Source organism: Moschus berezovskii, chromosome 20 (genome assembly GCF_049115385.1).
Source record: "Moschus berezovskii isolate FMDL1 chromosome 20, NW_MosBer_1.0, whole genome shotgun sequence".
NCBI classification, from domain to species: domain Eukaryota; kingdom Metazoa; phylum Chordata; class Mammalia; order Artiodactyla; family Moschidae; genus Moschus; species Moschus berezovskii.
In genome coordinates this window covers 31,779,012-31,796,617 of record NC_142479.1, presented here as the reverse complement: position 1 = coordinate 31,796,617, position 17,606 = coordinate 31,779,012, and the positions used below count along the sequence as shown (strand labels likewise).

The 17,606-nt window shown below is 40.2% G+C and overlaps 1 protein-coding gene across 2 annotated transcripts in view; it reads right to left on the bottom strand.

Annotated features, from left to right (window-relative positions):
* The window catches only part of NLK (nemo like kinase), a 137,068-nt gene that overhangs the window by 3,429 nt on the left and 116,033 nt on the right, over window positions 1-17,606 (bottom strand). For both annotated transcript variants that reach the window (XR_016035469.1, XM_055401711.2), the window contains exons 7-10: window positions 15,193-15,294; window positions 8,927-9,013; window positions 1,218-1,416; window positions 207-300 (exon numbers count right to left, since the gene is read on the bottom strand). Coding sequence is in view for 1 of the 2 variants with exons in the window: in XM_055401711.2 (XP_055257686.1) it covers window positions 207-300; window positions 1,218-1,416; window positions 8,927-9,013; window positions 15,193-15,294 (482 nt within the window). In the remaining variant the exon portion in view is untranslated. The remainder of the gene's footprint in view (window positions 1-206; window positions 301-1,217; window positions 1,417-8,926; window positions 9,014-15,192; window positions 15,295-17,606) is intronic.

The following is a 17,606-nucleotide window of genomic DNA, read 5'->3' as shown; positions in this document are numbered from 1 at the left end:
AGGCAACCACAGTGAGCTGAAGTCAGAGTGGAAACACATGTTCACATTTTACATGTGCTTTTGACTAAAGTCAAAACTCAGAAACTTTCTGTTGGACCTTTTATTCATGTTATCTAATCTAAATAAAACAAGAAATATGCTGAATGATAAACTCACAATGGCATCCTTTCAATTCTAACAAGGAAGTTAGAATTACATATAGTTACCTAATAAAGCTCTTAAAAGCAGCAGACTGAGGGTTGATGCAGAGAGGCACTCTGTTTCCTTTCTGCTGTTCCAAAATGAACTGGTGAATGATTTCTGCGGAGAAAACAAACATCATACAACCCATGCCAATTTGCAGGCCTGGGAACAGTGGATTCTTGGGTTAACTCTCGTCAGCATCTGAACGGCATTTCCTAGTGGTTTAGTTAAATCAAACACACACGTCATCTCTCAGGCAGAATTCAGTGGAATTTTCCTAAAAACCAAGACGACAGGTGCTGCTAAATGCAGGCCAACCCCCCCCAAAGTGGCATTACAGGGGCTGGAAATCCCACCCGTGGGAGGTGTAAAATAGTGTATAAATTTGAGAGTGCCTCTACTGGGTTGGCATTATAAACAAGCTCTTCTAAACTGCTGGTAATTATTGCCTTTTTGAAAATCACTTAAAAAACCTGAGTTGGTATTTAGGTACATAGTTTCAGGCTGGTCACTTTGGGGACAATCCTTTTCTAAAATGTCTTAGAGCAGACACTGAAAACCACTCAGAATTTTGGATGTCATTAACCCCCACCCCAGTAGGAGATCGTGTCAGGAAATTTTATGACTAGACCATCAGAAATCCTCTTCTTGTCATCATCTAAGGAATGATTCCCCCAGTGGCTGTTTATTCTTTTTAAAGCTTTGCATGTTATATAAAAAAGTCCAATATGTTTCATTCCATGCAATCACACTGAGTGAATACATATTAAATATACTGAGTCACAGTAAGTCAGCTCTAAAAACAAGAACAAAATGTTCATTCCTCTGCCAGACCTTCCCTTGGATATAAAATCAATGTTTTTATAACACACATAGCTTTCTTGGCTTATATACTCTGGACAAACGGCTATATGCAAGTTTTTAAAAATAAACATATAAAGGAGCTTTGATCACCATCCAGACCTCAGCTTTCCAGTCACATAACAAAATGTTACAGTCATCCCACCTGGCAGAAGGCCAAAAAACACACTCACCTTTAACCTGTCGAACAGAACTGAGGTTCTTCTCAAAAGTGTCATCGAATTTGGGGTTGGTGATGGGCTCAAAGTCACTGGTATAAACTCTTCCAGTAGAGGTGGAAAAGCAACATTTACACATACACGTGTGATATCGTAGTCGCCCTTCATCTAGGTAGGGGTGGGCTAAGGCATCCTTAGCGGATATTCTTTTGGACTGAAATCAAATTGAGAGACCAGCACATCAACACTACAGATAGACAGAACTGTCCATACAGGATCTTTCATGAGCCACAGTGGCTGCTTTACACAACTTACACTTAATTTACGGTACATCCTGCATAGAGGGTTGACTGCAGATGGTTGAGGCTAAGAGGATAATTGAATTTAAAGGCAGGTAATATAGCAGTAGAGGGCGTTTCTGACGTAAGACAAGAAGCTACTGTTATAAACCACCACACACTGCCAGAAAGCACTTAGAAACAACTTTCTGCTGAAATCCTGAAAAGTTTCCTACCTCGAAATGGATGTGTGCAGGGTCGAAAATGATAAATATCATGATATTTAAATATGCAATGCTTTGGAAGGGATACATTTACATTTTAAGTAACAGTTGTATTTTCTAAATATGTTTCAGCTCTTAGAAAAGATGTGATCATGGTGGCAATTTTACAAAGCTGCTTGAAACTTTTATCCTCCTGGATACCAAATCAACTTGAGCAAAAGCCTGACTGAAAGCTGCTGGGGTTAGGCAGCAGCTAATAGCCTGCATGCCATGTTTTGATATCCATCCCAGTGTGAATATCAGCAGCATGGGGTTTTCTGGCACCTCAGATCAGAATACTGAGTGTACTAGTTTCCAGTTACATACACCATAAACTTTTAAACTTGCTTCTCCATGAAAAAAGAATAAAGCTGTCCCTTCTTGTAGCTCAGTGGATATGTCAGTACTACTGAGAGAAAGTGGATTTTAAAGGATTTAAGGATGACTCAGTAGTAGAGAGTAGGACACAAACTGACCCTCTGCCCTGCTTCCAGTCTGCCAGTACTTCACATAACACAAGTGAAAAAGAGAAAACCATTTGCATTCAAACCCAAAATAACTGGATCCTCCAACTGATTCTGGTCCCTCAAATAATAGACGTTAAATATTTCCCTAAACCTGGATTCCCTAGAAAAACACATTATCTCTGATTTTTTGCTATGTTAATATTAAAAAGCCATGCTATGATCTTTTGGGATACGGTAACAAGAGAAATCGGCTGTTGATCTACCAAGAAGAGTTGAATGTGAACTTTACAACCTGGATTTATTCCTTTTGCTGCTTGTTGTGTTTTGTTATTTGGTGACATAGCCTTTCTGAAGTCTGACACACTAACATGCTTAGCAACTAAACCGTTTCTTTTTTCCTAAATGAGTCCAACTATACCCAGAGGCTCCACTGGGATCAAGGTCTACTGTCAGAACCAAAAAATACAGGACAGTACACCTTGCCTGGGTCTGGACCCCTCTGAGTCCACAGCATCTCCAGCCAGTCTCACGTGCAGGGTCGAGAGCTCTTTGGCTTTTGCCCACTGTATCTGGTTACTGACCAAGTCTATTTCTGTTTCTGAGTGAGCATGGCTGATCATGTCCAAACTGGTGGCAGGAGTGATTGAATCTGGGTTTTATCATACAACCATTAAGTCATTTCTGTCAGGCGGCAGATGTCAGAAACTGGGTCCCTGTCAGCTGTGAACCAGCAGATGGAATCTGGTTTCACTGTTAGTCTTGTTTGTCTGGGGATTCTGATATTTCCAAACATTTCAGAGGCATACCTGAAGAGACTCTGGTGTTTTCCTAACTAGGGATGGCATGCTCTGTGTCTGTATATTCTGTGTGCACTAGTGCCGGGTCCTCTGAAGTGTCTCACCTTACAAAAGAAAAGCCTTTGAACAAAAAGTAAATCAAATCGCATGCAGTGATCAATTTTCATTTCCCTAAACAAAATTAAATTCTCTTTGGGACTTCTGAAACAAAGTTAAAGAAAGGAGACTGTCACTTTGTAAGGGGTGAGAACACTGAAAAACTATCCTGTAAAACTGAAGTGAAAAAAAAAATCTCAAAATTTCTCAGATTTAATAGTGATTTTCTTTTGAAGTATCTGATGTTGCATAATTATGTCCTCTATGTCTTAATTACATCTTGTTTCTTGATCAACATTTGTAATAGGTATGGATACTTGTTTTTATGCGATTCTGTTGCTTTATCAAAATTGGCTCTTCTAAGTTTTGAATAAGAGTGATAAAATTTTCCATTTTACAAATATAAATGGATGTACGTGTATACTTCTGAAAGGAGTTAATACATCATATTATGAGATCTCTTAAAATCAAATAAAGCAAACTCCTATTGCAACTGGCTTTTAGAAACAATAATAACATGTTAAAGACTATAAAAAGAAATGGAAAGATAACACCCACCTGTTTTCTGATTTTACTGTCATGTATAAATAATGCTATTATTCTGATTTGCATAAATTTTAGGTTTTTTTTCCCTCATAAAAAGACTAATCATTTGAATTTTTTTCCTACTGGAAAAATTATGTGTTCAACTAAATTAGATACATGATAATAGGTAATGTATTTCTAAAAAGAAATTAGTTTTTTGTATGCTAAAAATTCTAAAGACTTAATGAATCAACCTAAAATTTAAACTCCTAATTCTTAGTTAACATTCAGTTCAGTTCAGTTCAGTCGCTCAGTCGTGTCCGACTCTCCACAACCCCATGAATCACAGCACGCCAGGCCTCCCTGTCGATCACCAACTCCTGGAGTTCATTCAAACTCATGTCCATCGAGTCAGTGATGCCATCCAGCCATCTCATTCTCTGTCGTCCCCGTCTCCTCCCGCCCCCAATCCTTCCCAGCATCAGAGTCTTTTCCAGTGAGTCAACTCTTCGCATGAGGCGGCCAAAGTAATGGAGTTTCAGCTTTAGCATCAGTCCTTCCAATGAACACCCAGGATTGATCTCCTTTAGAATGGGCTGGTTGGATCTCCTTGCAGTCCAAGGGACTCTCAAGAGTCTTCTCCAACACCACAGTTCTAAAGCATCCATTCTTTGGCGATCAGCTTTCTTCACATCTTCAACTCTCACATCCATACATGACCACTGGAAAAACCACAGTCTTGACTAGATGGACCTTTGTTGGCAAAGTAATGTCTCTGCTTTTTAATATACTATCTAGGTTGGTCACAACTTTCCTTCCAAGGAGTAAGCGTCTTTTAATTTCATGGCTGCAATCAGCATTCGCAGTGATTTTGGAGCCCAAAAATAAAGTCTGACACTGTTTGCACTGTTTTCCCATCTATTTCCCATGAAGTGATGGAACCAGATGCCATGATCTTAGTTTTCTGAATGTTGAGCTTCAAGCCAACCTTTTCACTCTCCTCTTTCACTTTCATCAATAGGCTTTTTAGTTGCTCTTCACTTTCTGCCATCAGGGTGGTGTCATCTGCATATCTGAGGTTATTGATATTTCTCCCAGCAATTAAGACCTTACTAATATTGAGTTAATATGTGGTCTCTGGATATATGGGCAACATAATTTTAATATACCTAGGCTCTTAATTAATACATTATTTAGCAGCCATCAACAAACGGTTAAAAAAAAAGATGGCAAATACCTTTGGGTTAAAGTACATATGTATTTAAAAAGCATAAAAGAACGTGTGATGAAAGAAAGATGTGTGTGTTAAGATAACAGATATGCTTTTGTTCATCAAGAGAAAAATGAATAATTGTCTAAATTCCTAATAATTATTCTTGTACTTTTAAAATATTGCTTATAACTGTTTATTGTCTTTAGATAAATTAAGGTCTCTGGAGATTTGTTTAATGTCTTCACTATTTTGAGGTAATAGTTAATTAACATCTTTTAAAATTATTTATTGTACTCCATCCTTTTCAGTATTGTTGTATTATTATTATAATAAAAGAACCAGCACCCTTTCATCTTATCATCCCCTGGTTGTTTCTGCTTTTTCCTTATATTTGCGTAAAGGCTCCTGCTACAAGATAAAAGATCAGGAGTTGAGTCTTCCATATGAAGCATCACAAGGATCTCCGTAAAGAAATGTGATCAGGTACTCCTGACTGTCGTCTCTGGGGTACAAACTCATGGGTACAGCTGCTTATCATCACTACAGACAGCCACAAGGAGCAGACGCAAGGTAATAGACTGCTTAACCCAAGATCAACAAAATAAGAATTAACTACTTCAGACTAAATGGATTAAATAAACTTATTTAATTATGGTTAATGTTCTATTTTAATGGCTTTTAAAAAAATTCTCATTTCTTTCTAATGTATCACTAACTCTCAAATTTAACAGGACAAAATCGGAATGAAACATTCTTTAAGCTAAATACAGAACTCTTGTAACTAGTAAGAAACGAATCCCTAATAAATCATTCATAAACTAAATTCAGTAAGACCCTGTCCTCCTTACTAGATAAATCAAACCTCCTTTTTGTAGATAAATCTAATTTGTAACTATGACCACACCAGAAGTTTAGTTTAATTAAGTGTGACAATCCCACTGCTGAAGAATAAGGACTACATTTCACATGCAGAACTGAAATCTGAAAGGCCTCTGGGGAGATGAGCATGGCATCCACTCTGTGGCTTAGGAAAAGGGCCCTAGAGCTGTAAAGACTACGAGCTCTCAGCAGGTCATGGTCATTAATAAACGTGGGATCTCAGAGAAAGAGGATACCTTACAGCTACAAGAACTGCAGGTAAAACCTGGGACAGGTGAATTACATGGTTCCTCATTCCTAATCTAAGTAGAACTAATAAAGAGAGTAACATATGCTTGACACATAAAAGTAAACTTAACCTCAGGGCCTTTAGAAAATCCTCTATGGGCAGACAGAAATTACCTCTGAAACCTGAAATTCATGTGCCTCTAGTTTTGTTAACCATACAAAAGGTCTTTATGTATTAATCAAAATCTCCTGTGCAAGCTATACAGATAAACTTGCCAAATAAAATATCAAACTAATGACACTAAATCACCAGCTCATTCAGCAAGTTATGTGGCTGAAACTGTCCTTAATGGCAGGAACTTGACCACAAGGAGGGACTGTGAGAAAGAACTGCTACTTTATCTTGCTTCCTGATCACTAAGAACCTCACATACCAAAGTAAACAAACAAAAGGAAAACACCAAACAAAAAAACCACTTTGTACCAGTAAATGTGATAGAAATAACTTGATCACTCTGACTGGTTCTTGTTCAGCCACTTAGTTGTGCCTGACTCTTTGCGACCACGTGGACTGCAGCACACCAGGCTTCCCTGTCCTTCACCAACTGCTCAAATTCATGCCCACTGAATTGGTGATGCTATTCAACCATCTCATCCTCTGTTGTCCCCATCTCCTCCTGCCTTCAATCTTTCCCAGCATCAGGGTCTTTTCCAAGGAGTCAGTTCTTCACATCAGGTGGCCAAACTACTGGAGTTTCAGCGTCAGTCCTTCAATAATTATCCAGGATTGATTTCCTTTAGGATTGACTGGGTGGATCTCCTTGCAGTCCAAGGGACTCTAAAGAGTCTTCTCCAGCACCATGGATCAAAGGTATCAGTTCTTTGGTGCTCAGCCTTCTTTATGGACCAACCCTCACATCCATACAGGACTACTGGAAAAATCATAGCTTTGACTAGACAGACTTTGTTGGCAAAATGATGTCTCTGCTTTTAAGTACACTGTCCATGTCTGTCATAGCTTTCCTTCCAAGGAGCAAGCGTCTTTTAATTTCATGGCTTCAGTCACCATCTGCAGTGATTTTGGAGCCCAAGAAAATAAAAGTCTTTTACTGTTTCCATTGTTTTCCCATGTTTTTGCCATGAAGTGATGGGACCAGATGCCATGATCTTTGTTTTTTGAATGTTGAGTTTTGAGGCAGCTTTTTCACGCTTCTCTTTCACCTTCATCAAGAGGCTCTTTTAGTTCCTCTTCACTTTCTGCTGTAAGGGTCATGTTATCTGCATATCTGAGGCTGTTGATATTTCTCCCAGCAATTCCAGCCTGTGCTTCATCCAGTCTAGCATTTTGCATGATGTACTCTGCATATAAGTTAAATAAGCAGGGTGACAATATACAACCTTTATGTATTTCTTTCCCAATTTGGAATCAGTCTGTTGTTCCATGTCCAGTTCTAACTGCTGCTTCTTGACCTGCAAACAGGTTTCTCAGGAGGCAGGTAAGGTGGTCTGGTATTCCCATCACTTGAAGAATTTTCCAGTTTGTTGTGATCCACATAGTCAAAGGCTTTAGTGGAGTCAGTGAAGCAAAGTAGATGTTTTTTTTTTTAATTCTCATGCTTTTTCTATGATCCAACAGATTTGGCAATTTGATCTCTGCCTTTTCTAAATCCAGCTTGAACATCTGGAAGTTCTCGGTTCACATACCGTTGAAGCCTGGCTTGGAGGATTTTGAGCATGACCTTGCTAGCATTCTGGTCCCCCAAATAAAAGAACTCTGTTTCCTACAGACCTGGACTCTCTAACAAATCATTTTTATCCCTAATCTTTGTTCTAACCTTTGTGGATTTAATAATCAAGTGAGAAGGTTGCTGTTTCTCACTGTGGACAAACCAGTTGTAAACCTAACTGGTAATTTTGTGGGTATTTTTTCCCTTTAAATATCTGTTGTGTTTTGTATTTGGTGACTTCCACGTACTCTTGGCAAGTAAAATTTTCTAAATGCTTTCATTTAAAAAAATCTTCTTTGACAACAGTTATTAGCACAGATGTGATAAATATTCTTCGGCTGAATGAATAAACGAATAACTGAACTTTGCTCCAGAGGAGTCAAGTCTAAAAATGTCATTTAGAAAAGCCACCATTTGAAATGCTATGATAAATCTAGACAGCATATTAAAATGCAGAGATACTACTTTGCCAACAAAGGTCTGTCTAGTCAAAGCTATGGTTTTTCCAGTAGTCATGTATGGACGTGAGAGTTGGACCATAAAGAAAGCTGAGTGGCAAAGAATTGATGCTTTTGAACTGTGGTGTTGGAGAAGACTCTTGAGAGTCCCTTGGATTGAAAGCAGATCCAACCAGTCCATCCTAAAGGAAATCAGTCCTGAATATTCACTGGAAGGACTGATGCTGAAGCTGAAGTTCCATTACGTTGGCCTCCTGACACAAAGAACTGACTCACTGGAAAAGACCCTGATGCTGAGAAAGACTGAAGGCAGGAGGAGAAGGGGATGACAGAGGAGAAGATGATTGGATGGCATCACCAACTCGAAGGACATGAGTTTGAGCAAGTTCCAGGAGTTGGTGAAGGACAGGGAAGCCTGGCATGCTGTCCACGGGGTTGCAAAGAAGTAGACACAACTGAGTGACTGAACTGAAAACCCAGAGTAAACACTTCCTTATGCAATACAATGGGCATATTTTTTTCAAATAATGTTAAAAAATTTTCCCCTAATTTAGACTGTAAAAAGAGCTTGACAAGGATGATGGCCTTCCTTATCTCTCTTCACCTAGTATTATGTGTTACTACTACTCAGACTTCCTTGTGATGGGGGAGCATGATAAACTTCAGGCCCCAATTACATGAGTTATCTTTTAAAAAGTCATTATTTACATTGCCCATCTATTCAAAGCCAGGATGTTTTTCTTAGAACACATTTTTAATTCATTAAAATAACATAAAAACAAACACTACTTACTGGATCAAAGACCAACATCCTACAAAGGAGATGAACAGCTTCATGTGTAGCCTGGCTAGACAGGGTATAAAGTACAGGAAGAGATGGCTGCAAAAAAATAAAGAGTTCAAATATGTGAGTGAGTCTTTGTGTAAGTAGATGTGGAATACAACCAATTTATGACAAGGTAAGTACCCAGCTCTAAAGACATGTGCAGAGAAATCTCAACTCAAAGGAGATGAGTATTCCCCTCATTAACCAGTCTTCAAAAGCAACAACTGACTTTCAGTGCATATTTATATTGCATGATTACCCATTGAAGGTCAGAGCACAAAAGAGCCTATGAAAACTGAAAGGTAATCCTGCAAATATGAAACCCCTATTAGCCTTATATATGCTTTGGCAAGGGAAGACCAAACATGCCGAGGGATGGGGGAAAAGATTTACAGCCTTGGCCACTTGCAAGTAAACTGTGCAAGTAAGCGTGTGAACAATGTCTTATGTCAACATTACCATAAAGTTGCTAAAATGCTGAAGGAGCTTTAGGAAACTCAGGAATTTACAGAGTCTTCTAAGAAAGTATGACACTGCTTTTGCTGGTTCCAGCCGTACTGCCTTTAGCACTGATTATTCACTCAATAATTGTCTTTTGTATTAATAAGTGGCAGGCATATCCACACACCCATACCTAACCCTTTGGCACTGAGGCAGGGAGATGATTCTAATGAGCCTAGAAGCCACAGAGCTTATAAAGCTGTTATTCTGCTGCTTGGCAGATGAATGGTGTCACTGCTTTGTCTCTTACTCAAGTAACATTGAAAGGTCCCCTTGTGTTTTGATCACAGCCTTAGAATCCTGCTATGACAACTACTAGCATCAAGTATTCTATGTATCTGCCTCCTTTCAACAGTTAAGCCGTATAGGAAAATCCAACAAGAACAAGAGGACACCTCAGAATCATCAGGGGATAATTATTCACCTTACAGGTGTTTTTTTAGGATCACGAGTTAACAGGAGATAAAAGGAGATGCGAGTTCTACTTCACTAACTAGATCAACATGTCTGAATCTCAGCTCCCTAAAATGAGGAGGTTGGACTAAACAATCTCTGAAGTTTAGTTCTAATTGTACAATACTTGATAGGATTACTACAGATAAAGAGCACTATGCTCACAGAACTCATATATGGTTGGCATTCAGATATTTGTAGACCAGTTCACTACTACTTGGTGTATTTACCAAGGAGTAAATATGTAAGTCTATGGCAGCTCTAACATTATTTGTATTAGTCAAGAGAAGGTGGCGGGCGGCGGGGGGCGGCGGTGTTGCGGAGAGTGTGGGGAAGAGGTTTTAACTTATGATTTAACTTAAACATATTTTCTATAAGAATTTTTTTATCGTGTAAAATGAAGTCATTTGATACTCTTGAAAGATTCTGATTCTTGGTATAACTGAACAGTTGTCCTCTTTTTCACTGACTTGTGCAGGCTGGCAGCCAAATCCCAGTCAGTTTTTACTGACCAGAATGTCCCCCCATAAGTATTCTTTTCCTCCCTCTCTCAAAGTGGGTCTACCCCCATCCCATTTCTGTGGTGGAGGCAGGTTATAGGTTAAGGAAGAGAGTACTAAATACTGGAATAAGTACTAGAAGACATGGCTTTAGACTCTAACTCTGCCATCACTAGATGCAGATAAGTGACTTGCTTTGGCTCTCTCATCCATTAGACTACACCAGTACAGACCTGCCTACCTACCAACATTGCTGCTAATCCTGACATCCACGAAGTGCCAGGTCCTGGGCTAGATGTTGAGACAACAAAGATGATTAACACCTCTCTGGTGGGCAAGGAAAACATGAACAAGCAGTTCTAGAGGCCACTGAATAGAGGATCTAAGACAAATTAGAAGGCAAAATTTATGACTAGAGGACAATGGATATGGGATGGGGAATTTGTGAAAATCGAGAGTGGATGTTTAAGGCTACCTGAAATATTACAAATCCACCCTCCCACCAATATTATCTTTCTTTATAGAAGTACACCCCAACAGATACACTAAAAATAATCCTAAGTTTCATTTCAGCCTTAACAGTCATTTGGTATGCTTTCTCCTTTTCTGTGTTTATATTCAGTTCAGTTCAGTTGCTCAGTCGTGTCCGACTCTTTGCGACCCCATGAATCACAGCACGCCAGGCCTCCCTGTCCATTACCAACTCCCGGAGTTTACTCAAACTCATGTCCATCGAGTCGGTGATGCCATCCAGCCATCTCATTCGCATGTTAAAAAGAGGCCCAGAGAAAAAGAAGAGTCAGTTCAGTCATGGTCATGCCAGTACCTTTCCTGAACGACAACTATCAATAACTTAGCACTGGCTCCACCGGAAAGATGCAATGTTACAAATGCTGCATTTCTTTCTTTCTTTTTTTTTGCTGCACTCTGTGGAGCCAGTGCTAAGAAGTTTATATTTCTCCTCAAGTGCAATAGAATGAATTTGAATAAGAGAAAAAGTAGAAGAAGTTCAGTTGCTGCTGCTCAGTTGCTTCAGTCATGTCCAACTCTTTCCAACCCTATGTAGTGCAGCCTGACAGGCTCCTCTGTCCATGGGAGTCTCTAGGCAAGAATACTGGAGTGGGCTGCCATGCCCTGCTCTAGAGGATCTTCTCGACCTGCATCTCCTGCATTGTGGGAGGATTCTTTACTGCTGAACCATGAGGAAGCCCAGAATGCTTAGAAATACGCCTTAAACATCTCCTTTGGAAAAAAGTTTCTGCCAATTCCCCCAATACTCACACACATTACTTTTCTCCCTCTAAAATACATGGATCCATTATATACGGGTCCATTTTCTATTGTTCTTCAAGTCTGTAAGTCACTCAGGCCATATAGGAGTGAGCGGGTGCCGTGCTGAGTCACGAGCACAGAAGGGTTATGAAGAGTGCTCCAGTAATGACTGAGTAATTGACAGTGAAATGAAGCAAGGATGAGACTCCGGCTTGAGCGAGAGGCCCTAGGTGATAGATGCCACAGTTATCAAGAGCCAACTTCAGAGTGTGGTCACCGCGGCAGAGTTGGCCAGGCTGTGCAAGGCCTGTTGGAGATTCCTGATAGTCTTTACCGGGCAGCAGAGAAGCTGCGCTCATCCTTAGACAGCATGAACTGAACTGCACTGTGCGCAGTGCACTATGGTAAGCACTTTGGGGTTATACAAAAGAAACCCTCATCTGAAGAATAAGATGAACAAAGGGACTAAGGGCTGGTAGGAGACTTCTCAATCCTATCAACATGGCAGAGCCTCAACAAGTATCTTCCTTAATAGATTCCTGGGCCGAGGCAGCTAAGATTCCCTTCATCCAAGATCTTGAGTTGTAGTTCAGTTCAGTTGCATCTGACTCTTTGCAACCCCATGGACTGTACGATGCCAGGCTTCCCTGTTCATCACCAACTCCCGGAGCCTACTCAAACTCATGTCATGAGTTGTAGAAAAGAGACAATACATAGAAAATACCAGTGTTCTCGTCTGCCCATTATTCCCTGACCTTAAGGGACCCAACTCCCTTTCTCACTCTCAGATCAAGTGATTCAGTGGGGCTTGATTTCAGTCTCCCAACTGCAAAGATGGGCAGAGGGCTTGGCCAATCAAATGATGTATTCTCCTGAGCACCACCTCTGCTTCCAGGATGATGTACATAGTTAAAACAGGTTGGGAACAGTCAATGGCTGGCTAACCTAACACACCCTTCCAATCCTTTTATCCTTATCTCTACCCTTATTAACTGGGATAGGAAAGACACTTTTTTTTTTTTAAAGCCTTTCTTGCCTTCTGGGAGGCCACATGCCATACAGTTCTGGACAGTAACACAGAAGCAGAGGTTTGCTAGGCAGGTTTCTGGGAAAACGTTTGCTTTCCTGAGAAAAGGAACAGATACTGCTAGTGCTCCCTTGTTGCTCCGTTTTCTTGCTTTGAATATGGATATGATTTGTGGACAAGCTATTGTCATTTTGTGACTACGAGGTAATAGGCAAGAGAGTATGAAGTCACATGCTAAAAGTGAAAAAGAAAAAAACTAGATCCTCGAAGACATAATTGAGCTGTGATGCCATCACCAGACTGCCTACCTCTGGGATTTTTTGATATGAGGAAAAAATAAACTTCTATTTCTTTAAACCATTATAAGCAAGGTTTCTGAGATTTCCCTATAGCTCAGATGGTAAGGAATCTGCCTGCAATGCAGGAGACTCAGGTTCAATCCCTGGGTCAGCAAGATCCCCTGGAGAAAAAGATGGCAACCCACTCCAGAATTCCTGCCTGGAGAATTCCATAGACAGAGGAGCCTAGCAGGCTATAGTCTATGGGGTCACAAAGAGTTGGACACGACTAAGCGACTAACACACAAGCAAGGTTTTCTATTCCTCATGACCAAGTACATTCCTAACAGAATCAGAGACCCTCCAAATATTTTTATGAATCTATTTGGGAAAGCTCTTTCCTGAAGGACTGATATGCTAATAGAACGCAGGCCTAGATTATTGGCTCCATTTTGGTCAACTCATAGGTGAAAGCCTGTCTGAAAATGAAGCCAAAATACGGGAAAACAGAACAGAAGAGAGGCAAATTCCTGGTATGAAATATCATTTGACTACCTGAATCCATTAGAGCCCAAAGTCAGTGGTAGCTCAAGACTTTTCAGTTACATGAGCCCTAAGTTAAGTATCCTTTTTGGCTTCAGTCAGCTTTAACTGAGTTTCAGTGGAAAGAATCCTGACTGATAAACCTCCTGGAAGGATGTATATTAATCAGCCAACACAAGTATATTAATTTAAGGCAGTAATCTGTGACTTTAAGAAGATAGCCAATTAGGTATTCCTTCTGTATATGTGTATTTTTTAAAAAGTCCCAACAAACAATAGTATATATTTCTGTTTGTACAAATATATGTAAATGCATAGAAAAATGTCTCTAAAGATATCCTTAAACTAATCCAGAGGAGACTAGGATGACATGGGGGTAGCTGAGAATGACTAACTCTGTACAATTTTTATTTTACATGTACCCATATTTACTTGCAAATATACAAACAAAATTTTTTAAAAATCTGCTTTGAAGGTATATATGCCAGGTATTGATAAACTAGTTTAATATCCCTGATACTGGCCAGTAAATTGAACGTAACAGATCTTGTCAGATCTTTCTTTTAATATAGAATCTTCCTCTAGGTTGAGACTGTGCTCTTCCAAGGGAGTTAGCAGCCCCATCATTTCAGAAAGATGTAACCAGCAGGGGGCTATTTAAAACACCATCTCTGGCAGTAAATCTACAATGACTAGTTCGGGCTGGTTTTAGAAGACAACATGCTTTACCCATTGCCTTTTTTGCCTGTGAAGATGGAAGCTCCAGATTCACACCAGAATCATAGACAGGGAGCGCCAAAGAAAAGGCAACGTCTTGATCAAATGTCTGGCAGGTAATCTGAGGACTGCCAAACTCGGTCTGTCACTTGGTGTATTAGTTACATCAATCAGATCTTCTAACGCTCAATCAGATCATCTCAATGCCCACTGTAAAAGAAAGCAAGGCGAAGCCTGGGGAAGAGCTGCCGAGGCTCCCTGGTCAAGCCTTCTCCCTCCTGTCTCCGTTCGTTGTTCCTAGGAAAAGTATTCCCCTTACTCACTCTTCACATCATTAAGCTGTTTTGCCAAAGGAGATTAGGAAAATGCTTCTAAAAAATGCTGCTAAATCAACAGGGTGGAGATAATAACCATCTCAGCAGTAACTTGGCTGGTTGCAAGTAATATTGATCAGTGCAAATCTGGCAATCTCTCTTCATACTTCTTTTCTAATAACATTCACATCTGATTCTGTGTTAGTGGCAAGAGTGCAATAGAAACAGCTTCACATTCCTGGCTGAAATAAGAGATACCGGGTATTTCAGCTCAGTATGTGAAAACGACAGCTTGATACACATATAGGAGGTTATGGTACTGGGGTCAAGGCTCCACCCCCGGTAACTTGTCCCCAACATGGCAAAAACCAGGAGACCAAAGCCAGAGGTCATTTACTAGCAAAGGTGCTACAAAAATACTTTCTCCTACAGCACTGGGAATTACTATAGCCTATTGGGTTTGACAAGTACTTTAACATTTTACCTATGGCCATGACATTAAAAAAAAAATTAATAAAACCTACATGTAATGTTTTTGTTTAAAAATTCTCATCTCATTATTCTGTGGGAGGGAAACTCAGGCCAAACGGATGGTGACCAAACACAGGGGCCCCCTTTCTCCTCTCACCTGTTTATGAGGACCCCTGAGTATGTGTGCCTTAGCGCCTTCACAAGCCGTCCTCATTGCTTCCAGTGATGGTGTGCCCAAGAGATCTGTGATCAAATCCAACTATGAACAAACAGGAAATACAGACAGTAAGCTCATGGAAACACCCTTTCTTATGTCACAGCCTGAGAGATGAGGACCAAATATGGAGGGGAGCAGAAAACTTAAGGGAAGTTCCAGATTAACTGGTAGGAGCCTCTATTTTCACTTTCTGGACTATAAAAAAACAAAACAAAACATAAAAATGTTCACTTGGGATCTATATGATAGAAATAAAGAAAACGGTTTTGGCCACCATGGCATTCCAAGGTGACAGTAATTTATGACCTGCATGTGCCTGCTGTGTGTCTTCATACCATACATAATCTTTTACACTGGTGAAAAACTGTGGTGCCCAGAAAACTGCGTAAGGCCATGTTTAGTTAGCTGAGCCCAATGAAAGAGACCAAAAAAATGGTCTTCTCACAAACAAGCCCTTGTAGATAGCAAACTGCCTTAACAATTTTCTATGATTATTCTAACCCAATTAGCAATGACATCTCATTCAAATTCTTCCAGGATGGAAAATTCTTACCTAGAGAACACTTCTCTTCCTCGTTCTGAGATTTCCAAATATAAAGCACAATTTCCTGTACTTAACTAAACCATGGGGTGGCCCTCAGTATCACTGCCCTCCAGGACAATGGAGTTTCTCAAGTGGCTTGTTTTGCACAGATTTAAACATCTGTGCAAAAGCTTTCTAGGAAAAGTGAATTGGTGATACTTTTGGACCTCTAATAAACCCAAAAGGAAATGAGCAGTTCATGAAAACAACTGGAAATATTGAGAAAGTTGTCTAAAATGGGTCAGATCCAGGCTTCCCTGATGGCTCAGTGGTAAAGAATCTGCCTGCTAATGCACGAGACACAGGCTTCATCCCTGATTTGGGAAGATCCCACATGTCTTGAAACACCTAAGTCTGTGCGCCACAGCTATTGAGCCTGTGCTCCAGAGCCTGGGCTCCGCAACAAGAGAAGCTGCCGCAAAGAGAAGCCCGTGCTCGCCACAACTAGAAAAAAGCTCATGTAGCAGTGAAGACCCAGCACAGCCAAAAATAAATAAAATTATTAAAATGGCTCAGATCTATGGATAAGAAACATTTTAATCAAGTCTACTGATACTACAGCACATAGGATATTTATTTCTCAAAAAGAAAATGCTACAGCAAATCATCTATTAATACTTCCATTTATAAGTTAGATTCTGTTTTCGTTACAGATCTTGATTTCTCACTCTAAAATACAACGGTGACTGATAGATTTGAGTTCTCCTTCAGTGGCTGTATCAGACTGAAAAACTCAAGACTTATTTCTCTAGAAAATGAGATATTTGAATCCCGTTCTGGTTGCTTCACATTTTCCTTTGTACATTCTTTTCGGCACTGGGTCTTGGTTGCCGTGCATGGGTTTTCTCCAGCTGTGGAGAGTGGGGGATACTCCCTAGTTGTGGCGCTCAGGCTTCTCTTGTTGCAAAGCACAGGCTCTAGGTGCATGGGCTTCAGTAGTTGTAGCTCTTGAGTTCTAGACTGTGGGTTCAGTAGTTGTGGCGCATGGGCTGTGTTGCTCTGAGACATGTGGAATCTTCCTGGATCGGTGATCAAACCCGTGTCCCCTGCATCAGCAGGCGGATTCTTACCCTCTGTACCACCAGGGAAGTCCCTACTTAAGCTCTTCTGTATGGCAGCTATGTCCATTTACGACATGTCATCTTACAGGTAAGGCTGTTAAACTCTACTTTCTAAAGAAATTGAGTAATAAAGTGGATATTATCAATGGTACCCAACATTAGATATATATATGGTAATTTTTTATCACCAAGATCAATTTTAAAAGATGCAGACTTAAACAAAAATGACCAGATGTATAGCAGAGAAATAAATTTAAATGTTGATCAGAGCATATAGTTTCTAATGTATCAGTTAACAATTCTTGGTAGACAGAGCATAAAGGAGATGGTTTCATTTTTCATCAAGTACATGAATTATTAACAAAGATACACAGTAGGTAGGGTGATCTTTTCAAATGTGATCAATCAAATCTTAACACTCTCTTGCTCAAAAACAGCTTTCCATCATACTTTGGACAGAATAAAACCCAAAGTCCTTATCAGGTCGCCAAGGTCAGGCAGGCTCTTTTTCTGTGACCTCATCTCCTACACACTCTTCCTTAATCAAGCCAGCACTCCAACACACCCACACCTGTTCCTGCCCCAGAGGGTCTATTACGCTGGTCGTCCCTTCAGTCCCAGGTGTGCTCCTGCTGTCGCCTCCATCCAGGCACCTTCTGGCTGCCCCTTTGCCTGGAATATCTGTTCCTGGTATCTTGCTCCCTCATTTC